This window comes from Grus americana, chromosome 1 (assembly GCF_028858705.1).
Source record: "Grus americana isolate bGruAme1 chromosome 1, bGruAme1.mat, whole genome shotgun sequence".
Taxonomy (NCBI): domain Eukaryota; kingdom Metazoa; phylum Chordata; class Aves; order Gruiformes; family Gruidae; genus Grus; species Grus americana.
Genome location: NC_072852.1, coordinates 99,985,034 through 99,998,175, shown reverse-complemented (window position 1 = coordinate 99,998,175; position 13,142 = coordinate 99,985,034). Strand labels below are relative to the sequence as shown.

General features: G+C 40.6%; 1 protein-coding gene across 2 annotated transcripts in view; it reads right to left on the bottom strand.

Annotated features, from left to right (window-relative positions):
- Window positions 1-11,790, bottom strand: part of NSUN3 (NOP2/Sun RNA methyltransferase 3) — a 35,421-nt gene extending 23,631 nt beyond the window's left edge. For both annotated transcript variants that reach the window (XM_054824489.1, XM_054824478.1), the window contains exons 1-5: window positions 11,665-11,790; window positions 10,175-10,284; window positions 8,244-8,587; window positions 6,468-6,622; window positions 5,869-5,990 (exon numbers count right to left, since the gene is read on the bottom strand). In XM_054824489.1, the coding sequence (XP_054680464.1) occupies window positions 5,869-5,990; window positions 6,468-6,622; window positions 8,244-8,587; window positions 10,175-10,284; window positions 11,665-11,763 (830 nt within the window). In that variant the 5' untranslated portion in view covers window positions 11,764-11,790. The remainder of the gene's footprint in view (window positions 1-5,868; window positions 5,991-6,467; window positions 6,623-8,243; window positions 8,588-10,174; window positions 10,285-11,664) is intronic.
- Between the last annotated feature and the right edge of the window lie 1,352 nt (window positions 11,791-13,142).

Sequence of the window (13,142 nt, the reverse complement as noted above, 5' to 3'; positions counted from 1 at the left end):
GAGTAATGGTAACAGATTGTTTTATTTGGTTTATTTATTATTAATTGGTTTATTTCCCATTCTCAGATTTAAGAGCCACAAGTGCCAATGCAATGCCCAAGAATTTTGCTTCCACTCCCAGCGTTGCAGCTGCCTTGCACACTCGCACGCTGGGTTTCCGCACGCTCAGTATCACCAACAGCAAGGCTGTTTCTAGCTGGCCAGCCTGCAGCAGCCAGAGGTAATCCACTTCTCCTGCTGTGACAAACCTTCAATCCTTCTGTCATTTTAGTTATCCCAGAATTACCTTCTTACCTTATACAGTCACAGAGGTCCATCCATCCCTCTTCCCAACTTAAACTTATTATTTACAAGAAGAAACACATGTATAGCCCAAGCAGAACCTTCTCAGCTAGGGAAGGGATAATGAAAGGCCTTTGAAGCTCACTACAGACTTTGTCACACAGCTTTAGTGTTTTTCCTTACAGGTTATGAAACACACATATACATATAAAGAACTGAAGGGGGAATTAAAGCAAAATTTGTGTCTGAATTTAAATCTGTGATCCCAAAACAACTGCCTGGCTGCTGGGTAGCTTATTTGTTTATTCATGCAGTTATTTATTAATTCAATAAAATTTGTTTTGCAATGCATCATAAGGGACATGATCCGTAATTTACTCACAGGGCACCACCAAAGGCTTAAGGAACCAGGCAGTACTTCAAAACAGAAGCTATTTATTCTAACATCTCTGATGGAGGATAACGTGGAGCCACAGCAATGGCCACGGCACTCACTCTTTGAGAAGAAATTCAAACCAACCACGAGACTAAAAAGCTCAGTAAAATGACTCATACCTCCAGCAATATAACCAACAGTGTTTTTGAGGAATGGCATAGCACAAACATGACAAATTTAAGCGTAAGAAATTAGAATTAAAAAAATGAAGGCTCCCTGTCCAGTCAGCAGCTATCTGTTTTCATCCCAAGGGGCAAGGATGCACAGAAAGGGAACATGGTTTGCACAGCAAGGCACCCTGAACAACATGCCCAGTTTGGAGCCTGGGGCTCCACATAACCTATTCAGCTCTTCTGAGATGAAAACGGTTAAAGAAGGAATCATCCACACAACCCACAGATTTGTTGGTTCAAGAGTTGCAATTCTAACAAATTCCCAGTGGAGCTAATTGACTAGATGATTATGGACAACGAGTGGATAAAATGGTCAGCTACAGAGGAGCAAGAGGAAAAATTCCAGGGAAAGAGATGAAAAACACTGCGGAGAAGCAACCCTCAGTGCAGTTTTCCTGACTTTCCTATATGCCTTCTTTCCCTTCTCCACAAAAAATGGCATCCACTTCACTTCCTCAGCTCACCTCTCTCTCCCCTGCAGTACTGCAGTTCAGAATTTCCTCAAGTCACTCCGAAATGTCTCTGAACATCACCCAGGGAGCTCCTGCACAGGAGTCCAGCAAATCCAGTAAATCCTAGTATCTACTACTTACTATGTGAAAAAGACTCTTCTTCAACAAATAAATCTATGAATATACGTATTCTGTGAAATCATGCCACTAATTCTCACATACCAGAGAAAACAGAGCAGCTTGTAACTTAAGAATTGTTATATTTATGTCCTATGCTTTCATCAAAAGTTCTAACATTTATTCTAAGAAAGATATATTTGCAAAGGTCTGGACTAGAGAAAATAAAGCGTGTCCTGTGGCACGTAGATTAGCCTTTGGAGACTTAGGTTGCCAACTCTACCTGATGACTTAAGGGAAAACGTCAATCTCATTTCACTTCCCACGTGTGCGGATTGGTAAACCACCGTACCAAGGGGCTGCGTGATCAGCAGTCTCTGCTTTGGTGAAGCCCGGGACTAAAGCAGCAAGACAAACAGATCAAAAGCTTTATGAAGCCGCTTGTACAACACCTGGTTACTTACATATGACATTAACTAATGGTTCAAGTAGCCTTTAATTTAGAAAAACAGGTTCAGAATATTTGGGTTGAGGTTTTTTTATTTATCTTTCAAGTAAAGGCATGTCCACAACTCTCCTACCTCCCAAACGATTCAGTAAGAAAAAAAAAACCCAAACCCCCCAAAACTTGCAGTAACCTTTTCTTGAAAAAGATCAGCTATATCAAATACCATGTTATGATTGATATTCAAAGGAAAAAAGTTCTTTGTACAGAGGGAAACATTCATTTTATCTTGGTATTGCACTCCACTTGCACAGGGTTTGTAAGAGGAGATATGTATGTTATACAGAACAGACATAGTTCCTTAAAAAATACTTATAAGCAAAAGAGGGATTGAAACATTCCATTAACTAGGAAGAATAAAGTTTTCTGTATTTGTCCATCCAAGTTTAATACTTCATCCTGAGTTTTGAAAAATGAGAATACATACAACTCGAAAGAGATCAACTAGGAAAATGAGCATTTTGTATGGCTTATTTTGTCACCAGTAATCCAAAGCACAGAGTATTCAAAGTCCTTCAAATTTGTCATGCACCCTGAACTCCCCTAAATCTCTTAGCTTTGTGTGTGCATGTCTTAGGCATTCAAAACAACCTCCCCAGTAGCTAACTGCTAGGGAGAAAAAGAGGTGAAAAAGTCAGCCAATATGTATCTTTTGAAGTTGGTCTGAGCTCCTGTGGACCAGAACTCTATTAAACACCAATTAGAGCTGTTTAATTACTGAGAGATGTAGTGTATAGAAGAGTTACACTAGTCTGAATGCCTTCACTGCATTTTCTAAATTGTTTCCTGTTGGATTTATTTTCAGCTGCACCCTAACACGCTTCCTTTCTGCTGCAGTAACTGGTCTAGGAATAATTACAACATCCGTAACTGTTTCACCACTAAATTATTATGCACTCGAGCTTAACTCAAAATTTAATTTCTATCTGAGAACTGATAACATTGGTAAATTCATTTACGGGAATCACTGCATTTTGTGCTAGCATTCAGTATCAGGAAATGAACATTCCTTCCTTACTTTGCAATTTGTTTTCTGCATGAACACTCCAAATAATAACAAGATTTGCAGTGTGTTCTTGGATTATAGCACTCAGCAGGGATGCTTTGGTTTTTGGTATTAACAATCATTACAATCTCAATTTCTTTCAAATCAGTGATGCCCTTACTGCTTTTAAAACTTGCTGTTCAGCATTTAGGCCACTTATTTACATTTCAGATTTTATTCAGACTGGAGCAGGAAGATCATTGCATCAGTTTCAACACTTCTTTCAGAGCTTTATTCTTTGAAGCCTCTATGTACTTAATAAATTACACTGTATTGCAAAAAATACTTTCCCTTCCTTCACTTCCTCTCTGATGTCCCCAGCTTCTCCCCCATGTTGATCTGCTAAAAAAACCTCCAACCCCCCTCAAAGAACCCCAACCAAAAAACCACCAAAAACACATAAAACCCAAACAAACAACAACAAAAAAGCACAAGATGACCAAACCCAGAAAAACCAGTTTACAAGATGAACAAGTGAAGCGTTTCCTTGATTAAGAAAGAGGGAATCCCAAATTTTGGGCTGAGTGTCACTTGACAGAAATGAAGCTAGAACTCTCCTTTCCATTTCATTCTTCTCATTTGTGTGTTATCCTTATACTTAACATTACTGCTAAACTGAAATAATGCTTGGCCCTTATACTTTAAGCTTCATCTTCAAATCACACAATACTTCTTACACTACGCTCAACAAAATTGTTGATATCCAGCTTTATACTTATTTTTGTTTTACAGATACAGGAACCAAGGTGAGAATCTCCCAGGAACATAAAGCACCAGGTAATGTGGACAAGCCAGAAGTAGCTCTGCATGAGCTGGCTCACGTAAAATGCAGCACAGCTACATTAATGTAGGTTCAGCCTTTCTGAATATTACTGGAAGTATCAGAGATGGGATTCAAACTCATTTTTTTTATTTATAATTATGCACTCTAGCCATAAAACACAGGCTTGAATAGGGTAGCATTTCACAATTTTAGTTTTGCCAAACTTTTAATGCACTTGCATGAATCATTTAGCCTTTCCCCGACTCATTTAATCATTTCCTTTTTCCCTTTCACATGGGATCTGAGATGTCTTTAGTAGTGGAAATTCATTCTAAAGTGATCAGATAAAAGGAACAATAAAAATACAGTGAACAGCTATACCATTTACTAAGTATATGTCAAATATTTTACCCAGTAATGCTTGTAATTTCTAACTCTTGAACCTAACCATGTATTTCATATGCTCAAAAATCTTTTAAAAGACAAAAAAAAAATAAAAATCCAATGCACTAAACAATAGATTGGTCAATCTACAGAATTGCTCAGACCTATGTTAAGAAATGAAATAGAAATTACCATTCTTTTACTTTAACTTACATATCAAAAGTATTTTGTCCTTACAAATCCAATTCTTATTGCTGTTGCTATCGTAAAGTACACTTTCAACAGAAGTAAAGTTCTCATCTTGATTTAGGAATAATTCAATTAATCTGATTTGGACTGACAGGAGTGTCTCCTTTTTTTTTAAAAAAAAAAAAAAGGTTCCTACTGTCATGAGTTCTCCACTTCAGGATTACAATCTGGAGTGATTTATGCAAATACTCAAATTTTCTCTGCATGATATATGCTTTCTTTTGGTAGGGGTTCACAAATTGGATTTTGTATGTCAAATATTGAAAAGGGAAAACTGAAACAGGTCAGTGTTTTAAATGTGATTGATTTCTTCAAAGGAAATGGGTGACATGATGCATTACTGCAATAAGATACTCATATTTCTGTTATAAATCATAGGCTTCTGCCAGGCCTTTTTCAACTGGAAGTCATGCAAAACTATCTTAAACTGCTGCAATGGGAACTTTCCATAAAAACTTTTTGTTTTTTATAATATGTTATTTTTCCCTCAATTTGCTTTGAAAGATGGACTTCAGGCATGACTGTTACTTTGCAAAAAAACCCCACTCAAGCCTAGACGGTATTATTAGGAAGTCATTGGGGTTTTTTGCCCAACGAGAAAAACTGTAGAGTTTGAAATGCTTCACAAACGCTGGTCTGTGGCTGGTATCATTAACAAGTGTAACCCTGATTTGGATTATTGGGTGGATGTTATTGAAAAATAAACAAACAATCCTCTCTCCCCCACCAAATCCCACATTTTTTTTTACTTTTTTACCCTATTAATTATGATCAGTAATCCTTCTGTGCTACAAATAGTCAGATGGGTATTAAATTCAAGTAGCATGTAAGAGTGTACAATAGTGGACTCAATCTCTTGATATAAAGAGCCCAGAAAGCAAATTCTGAGGCAGCATTAACTAATGACCTAAGTGATGGTTGGTAACAAGTCCTGACTTAGAGTATCAAAAAGACTGTAATAAAGAACCGTAAAGGCTAATTCTGTGAAAGAACAACAACAAAAGGAGTCTGGAGAAGAATGCCCAGTTTGGCAGGTCTATAGACTACTTTCACAGATAGTTAAAAAAAAAAACCAAACCATTATTAAAAATTACATGTGTGCTTTTGCTTCAGCTGAGGAATACATCTGAAACCATTTTAGCTGTGTCCACTAAAAATATTTTGTTATAGTACCAGACTGTTCTGAGTCATCTGAAAATGGACATATATGTGAATAACAGACTGTAGAGCAGCACGGTAGAGGACCTACGCCTCACTGCTTATATTACCCCATACAAATTTCCACATTCACATTAACCTAGATCAATTGTTTATTCTAAAGAGCATTGCATCAAGATATTCTTCATATTCTTTTCACATGATGAAACCTGGTTTTGGTTATTAAATAGGACAAATCTTGCCGCCATGTCACTTTTATTAATTACAAAAAGCTCCTTTAATAGCTCTCCTCTGCACTTCTCACCTTAGCAGCTGGACTTGTAGACACGGGAACTCCTTCCTTTGTATTAGCCTAAGCACAGCTTGCTGAACATCAGAAGAGAATAGCCAACTTCTGTCATTTGAACAAGGAGCATCAATCAGTACCTATACAATAAATAAGAGCAAATAAGAAAATTCACAATAAAGATATTCACTTTCTGAACACTGCGTGCCAAAAATCTACTCAACTTACTTTTGCAGACACTTAGAACACCCTTTTTATTTTCCATTTTAGGAGCATTAATTATCTAATTACTATTTTGAGATGTTTTTATGGAGTTATCTGGGGTGGGGAGAGAAGAAATTACTGCTCCGAAAGTACCCTCTACCCGAATAGCTCTCACTTATTCCCCCCCTACCAAGGCTAAAATGGGTAACATCATCTAACACATGAATAAATGCCCAACAGGCTTCATAAAGTGATTCCCGAGGCTCTGCAAATCCTGTACATGACCTTGGTTCCCCTTGATAGGTCAGATGTTTTTGTGGGGGCCAGACAAAAAACAGAATTTAAAAAAGCAGCATAGGAAGAAAAAGAAGCAGCATACAGAAATACCACTTGCTAGTAAGTAATAACATTACCTTGTCATATAATTCAGGCTTAAGGTCTCCAATCTGTCTACCATCCAGTTTAGAGACTGTTATTAAGTTAATCAAAGGATCCGGGATGAAGGATTCTATTGTCTCTTTCAACCATCTTAACCTCAAATCATCATATTCGTTACAGTGAAACTGACCTTAGAAAATTAAAAAAATGAAGTAAACACCCTAAAAGAAGTCTTTATGTCTTTTCTGTTTTGTTTCTTTACAAATATAAGGACTTACACAGATTTCAGAAGTTCTACTGTTTTGCCACAACTGCCATACAGTTTACACCTTATGTGCTTATATTATTGCATATTTTGTAACTCCGCTAAATTTTTATAAACCTGAGCAAATTTCAACATGCTCCTACAGATCAACCCGTAGATATTTACTAGCAAATACTTTCTGTAGCAATAGACTTCCACAGTAAAACAAACTTTAAACATGATCCATATCCAAAGACCAGTGCTAAGTGAGTGCCTTCTGGGCTCCTTGAGCCATTGTCTAAATGAAGTACATGCCCCCTTACTAATTAATTGCCTTTTAATAAATAAAACATGAGTTTTATGTATCCTAAGCCAAGCAGTCCAACCCTTTATTATTCGAAATTTAAGGTAGAAGTGTTTTAACAAAAGCCTTGTGGTTGCACTTTTAACAAGTAGCCAGAGTAGTTACCCCTTCAGAAGAAATGCTGCTGTTGCTTGTACCCAGACCAGAAAGAGCATATTTTTTCCTCTTAGTCCTGTTTTCTAATTTAATAAAATTTCTATTTTCATGTCTCTACAGGTTGTCCTACACCATGTTTGCTACACACAATATGGTACATCTTAGTATTCGCTGAGATACATGAAGAATCAACTTCCTTACATCTTATGTTCTCAACAACAACTTGGTACCTTCAGAAGCAGCCACGGGATGAAAGTGGTGTGTTTTTCCAAACCTTTTGAAAGGGCAATCCACATTTAATTTACCTCACTGGCATCACCTCATTCCTCTAGAAGAGGGAGGGAGAACCAGCTGTAATCAACAGGTGCAGGTGGTTACAGTAATGGTCTCATCAGTGAGAACATAAGGTGCCATGAACATTTTGAGACAGTTACCACTGGAGCTAACACATAAACTTGGAAACAGCAATCACAGCTTGGTTTAACTCCCTGGCCTGGAAGAACTGAGCTACTGCTTGCTGTTGCCTTCTAAACAGTCATTATCTTAGTGCCCTTCTGCAACATCTAGGTGAATGGAGACACAGAGCTTATTAAAAACTGATATAGACCCATTCCTCATCATAAGTTTTCTCCCTCTGCCTAGATCTTGCACGGTTAATTTGTTATGCTCTGTTTTACATAAGTACACTTAAATTTACTTATGCTATTTGCGTAGCATTGGTCAGAGAGGTAGCAAAGGAAAAAAAAGAAGTACAAGTATTCTAAGACTGCAGATTACTTACCTTCCTGTGCCAACAAATCTACATGATTTTAAGTAACTTCGTGAGAAGTAACAGTAAGGGAACCAGTGGAGGAAGAAAGCCAGGGTTACTCCACTTTTGTCTGTCAATCAGCAGTAACCTGCATTTAAATAACCGCTGCATTTTCATCCTCTTTTAGGTAAACAGACTTCATAAAAATCTTACTAAACAGTATGGAACTACTTGGAATATGAATCGTTGTTTGTTATTTTCCTCCTAATCCACACCTTGTACAGAAAACAGGCATGACTGAAATAGCCCAGGCCCGGAGCCAGGGATCAGCTCCTAACGGCACCTGGATACGTTACCTGGATAAGCACACTGCAGCATAGCTACTGATTTACCCCCTGGTGCAGCACAGAGGTCCAAAACATCTTCCCCATCTTTCACTTCTAACGCCAACACTGGCAACAGCGAAGCAGCATTCAGCAGGTAATACTCTTTCAGTTTACCAGCCTGGTGTTTTTGTGCAGGAAATCTCCCGGGATTTCTCCTGATGTAACACTTCAACGATGCCGGAAGACAGGGCAAAGGTCCTTGAAAGGCAGGATGATATCCCTTCACATGCAAGGCGTTCTCCAGTTCAGCAGGCTGGCTGAACTTGTTAAGCAGGACGGCGTACTGCCAGCACAGTGGGTTTGTGAGTACAGCTCTAGATTGAAAAAATGAAAAGCTATTTAATAACTTGGCAAATAAAATGAGCTTACTGTAGTGTAGGAAGCCTTTTCTTACATCTCACTGTTAGATGATTCTGGTATAATCAAAAAGGAATCATTTTGATTAGATACAATTAAGAACATTATTCAGGAAAATAATTTTAAATAGGAAATCAAGCCACTGTTTTCTCTAATTATTGCACGTAAAACACTAACTTCTTCTGATACAAGATGTTCTCTATTTTTCCTAAATCTTTAACAAATGACTGTATTAGGTATAAATTATGAAGCATAATACTCTTCTTGACTATAAAGTACTTCCCTAGGGGCAAAGAACAACTGTAATATTAGTTGTAAATATCACGACAAAAGGAATCACATTGGCTTCACAATGGTTGTTCCAGCCAATACTGTAAAATCCAGTTTTCCCAAGTGTTCTTTTCCAAATTTCCTTTTTTGTTCTGCAAACACTGGGCCAGAAAAACTTAAACTAATAGATATTCCCGGAAGACAGTAAAAAAGCAGAGCTTATATGGTAGGAACATGTTTGTTAGTATTTCAGTTTTACTTTTTCACTTTCTTCCATGTATTTCCCCCATTTTCTATTTGAATTCCTCTCAGTGTCTTTTCATTTAGCCTCAAAAAATACTCCTCAGGAATATTCACTGCCTAAAAGAGAAAAATACATTGATCCAACCTGAAAGAGTTTTTAAGTTGATTCACCTAAACTAATGCTGTATACCTATGTTGATCTTTTTGGTTGGTTGGTTTTTTAAACAATGCAGACACTTACTTTAAACTACTTTTCAATCCAAACAGGCTAAACCAGAGGGCACTCAGAGGAAACACATTTTTTAAGACTCTGATCACATGAAATGCTTTTCCCTTCAAAGTAGCATGGCACCAATCACAGGAGTACTCTTCACACACTTCAGGTCAAACTCAACTGCCTTCGTTCAAATTCCTATTGAAAAGTATGTAAGTTAAGCAGTGAACTTCTGTGGAAGGGCTCTTCTGCTGGCCTCCCTGCGAGCGACAACCACCAGCTAGCAGGGAAGATGTCTTCTCTCAATACAACAGCCAGTGCTTTAGCAGCTGTGTGATCAAGGTCCAAATTAAGTGATAACCTTTTCTGTACATGTCATTAACATTCAACTTCTTCTAATGAAAGAAATCAGGGGAAGTACTCCTCTCCTAACATCTTTGTCCCAGTCTCTCAAGATACTATATAGCTGTAGGAAAAAACCCTAAGAGCAGCTGTTAGGTATAATGGGATGCTTTTTGGACCACGTTTTTACAGAACAGTCAACAAACACATAAGACGGTACTCTCTCTTTGCTGTGCATATGCATACAAGAGAACAGAAACTTCATCATGTCCAAAAGAATCATGTCAAGGAAAAACTTAAAATTTTCCAAATTTTATTCTTCTGTTATTTCACACTTTTACACTAGTTCTAAACTGAAAATAAACTGAAACAATGGTTACAGTACATGACCCTTTTCAAAACTATTTTATGAAGCACTTAAAAAAAAATAACGGAACCTCTCCCCTCCCTCCTGCATCTCCCCAAAACAACAGACCTGACACTGGTCCATGCATCTCCCAATTCTGCAGTGTACTGCTTCTCAAAATGATCCAGAACAACTTGGCAAATCTGCTTTTGAAGTTTCCCTTTTGTTCTGTTTTCCACCTTCAGAGAAAGGAGGAAAAAATAATAATAGTAAAAATAAACAAATGAAACCCTCCCCAGTTCTCACTAGAATTATTAAAAGAACATTTTACCAATTTAAATGAACTTAGTGCTATTAGGATGCTCAAATATCAAGGTCACATCACACATGTGATCAAGACATAACAGAATTTCAAAGAACAAACAAGTTAACCTAGTGTACTCTCTCCTTCCCTACCTGTGAAGAGATTATTCACAGCTTGCTGATAATACTCCTTTCTCCATATCCACTATGCTAATAATGCAGTGGTTCCTGGGACTCTAATATACCAGGAACAAAATACACAAGGCACAATTATGATCGTGCACTACGATCACCTCTGCCAAGATCCACTCATGTGCTTAAGTGAAAGAAAAAAATTAATTTGAATCACTGTAGAAGTCAGCTTGAGTTGAGCCACAAGGCATTGCAATACCTGATTCCAGGAGTAAGTAAAAAAAGAAATTCGGCTATGCTTTTTTTTGTGGTTTTTTTTTTTTGTTGTTTGGGGTTGGGTTTTTTTTTTCTAACTATAAAAATTTTGTATTTAGGAGGAGGGAAAGAACTTTTGGGTTCTAAGCAAAGCTGTACTATTCAGAAGGAAAACGCTACATTTGGCTGGGTTTCCCTCTCTAAGGAGATGCAGCAGCCCTCCCCTCCAACCACCCTTCCTCCTGCTTCCCTTTCCTGCCAAACACCGGTCCCCTCCGCACAGAAACACTTGGCAGAAGGTGGAACCTGAAGAAGTGCTAAGCTCCGAGTTACTTCTCCTGTCTCTTAATTTCTTAATAAAACACCACAGTGCGTTTGCGGGCCCCATGTTTGTGTATCTAAGAGGAAGCGATTCCCGCGTCAGAGGGCTGCCCCGCCTCACGGAGGCAGCTACCGCAGCCCAAGGGGCACGGCTGAAGGCACAGCTGGCCGCGGGGAGCGTTCAGCACGGAGCACCGAAACCAGGGATACACGCGCCTGTTTACAGAAGGGACAAAGGGATATAAGCGGGGTTTGACCGCTGCCCAGCGGGGCCCCCGCATGGGTCACGACCTGGTGCCGGGGCGCCTTCTGCAGCTACGAACGCACCCAGAAGCGTTAAAACACCCCAAACCGCCGTTTCAAACTCGAAAGCTTCGCTCTCAACAGCCGGCCCCTCTCGGGCAGAGGAGAGGAGAGGCTAGGCCCTACGGCCGCTCTCGCAGGCAGGGCCCAGCGGCGGCAGAGCGGACTATCCCCGTGCGAGTGTACGGGCCCGAGCCAGCGGAAGGGCGCCCGCTCCGGGACGCGCAGGAAGGGGCCCAGCGCCCCTCCGCCCCGCTTCCGGCTGCCGAGCCCAAACCGTGCCGCAACCCCGGCCCCCGCCTCACCTGCTCGGGGGCCTGGGCCGCCGCTCGGCGCGGCAGGAGGGCGGCCCCGGCGCCGAGGGGCAGCGGCAGCAGTCGGGCCGCCGTGCGCGGCAGCCGCATAGCCGGAGCCGGGCGGGGCGGTGGGACCATGGCGCCCCCCGGCGGCCCAGGGGCAGCTCCGCCCGCCCGCCCGCCCGGCCCCGCCGCCGCCACCACCGCCCTCGTTTGGTCCCTTCGTTCCCCGGAGGTGCAGGGGGTGGCTGGTGAGTTTTGTTTGGTTCGCTTCTGCTTTCCCGCCGGAAGCTGTACTATCCTGCCGTCCCCTCGCCTCTCCAGGAGAGACGCCAGGATTGTGCACTGACTGGAGCCTCTGTTAATCGACTTACAAAGCTGGTCCTCAGACCAGAGCCTGCTCAAGCCGCTGCTGCCATCCACACCACGGCCGACAGACCTCTCTGCTAATGGCTTCTCACTGGTCCCGAACTCCTGCCTGGTCCAGCCTTATGCAGACTTTGCAACTGCTATTTGGCTGCCCAACAGCCTCCTCTAAACCAGAGATCAGTCTAGCTTAACCTGCTGCTACTGCAAGGAATCATCAATAGAAACTTGGGAATTAGTCACACATAAGCCTTACACACGTTTTCAGATAGCCTGTTCCCTGGGAAGAGTAACCAGGAGAACCACCACACCCCCATTTGCCAGCTGTAAATGGTTTAGCAGCGCTAAAATCTGGGCTTGAGCAGTTCCTCTTCTGACCACCTTGTCTGAACAGAGCCACGGAGAAGTGCAAACTCCTCTTACAAGAGAGGGCATCTTGTTTTGTTGGCCATCTCTTGCTGCGGTCAACGAGGCACAGCAAAACAAAGTCACCATGTACCCTCTTTCTCTCAACATCGCTCCTCAGCATTTGCAGACTCCTTTAATAAGAGCAACCCTGTGGGAACAGCAAGTTTGTTTAACGGTAGTTTCGCTTAATGGCTGCCCACGCAGCTTCTGCGCGCCTAAACTGACCTCTGAAAGCCAGGCTGGAAAGGGGTGCAAAGGTAAAGGCAGGAGTGCTATCATATCGATAAATATTTGAGTTTCAGGCACTGACTAATGAAGACTACGAACGTTTATGCAAACCTCATGCAAATTACCATCATATCTGAAAGCTTATTTAAAATGTTTCAATCAGTATCCTGACAAAGAGCCAGTAGACAAAATGGAGACCTCCTACATATCAAACGTGAAAGGAAACCAGAAAGGCTGTTTGATAAATGAGTTGTACCAACAGATACAGTACAAAACTGTTGTAAAAAGTACAGTTCTCTGCGGTTGTAATTCTGCCAAGACCAGTAACATACAAGAAAATACATACAATAATTGAATTTTACTGTACCAATAAACAAGTATGCTGAATGAGCATCAATAGCCCCTAAATCTAGGGCTATATTCCACTTGTAGATGATGCTGTTGGTGTTGCTTGATGTGTCTGAAACCAGTAAGATTTGCAGCAC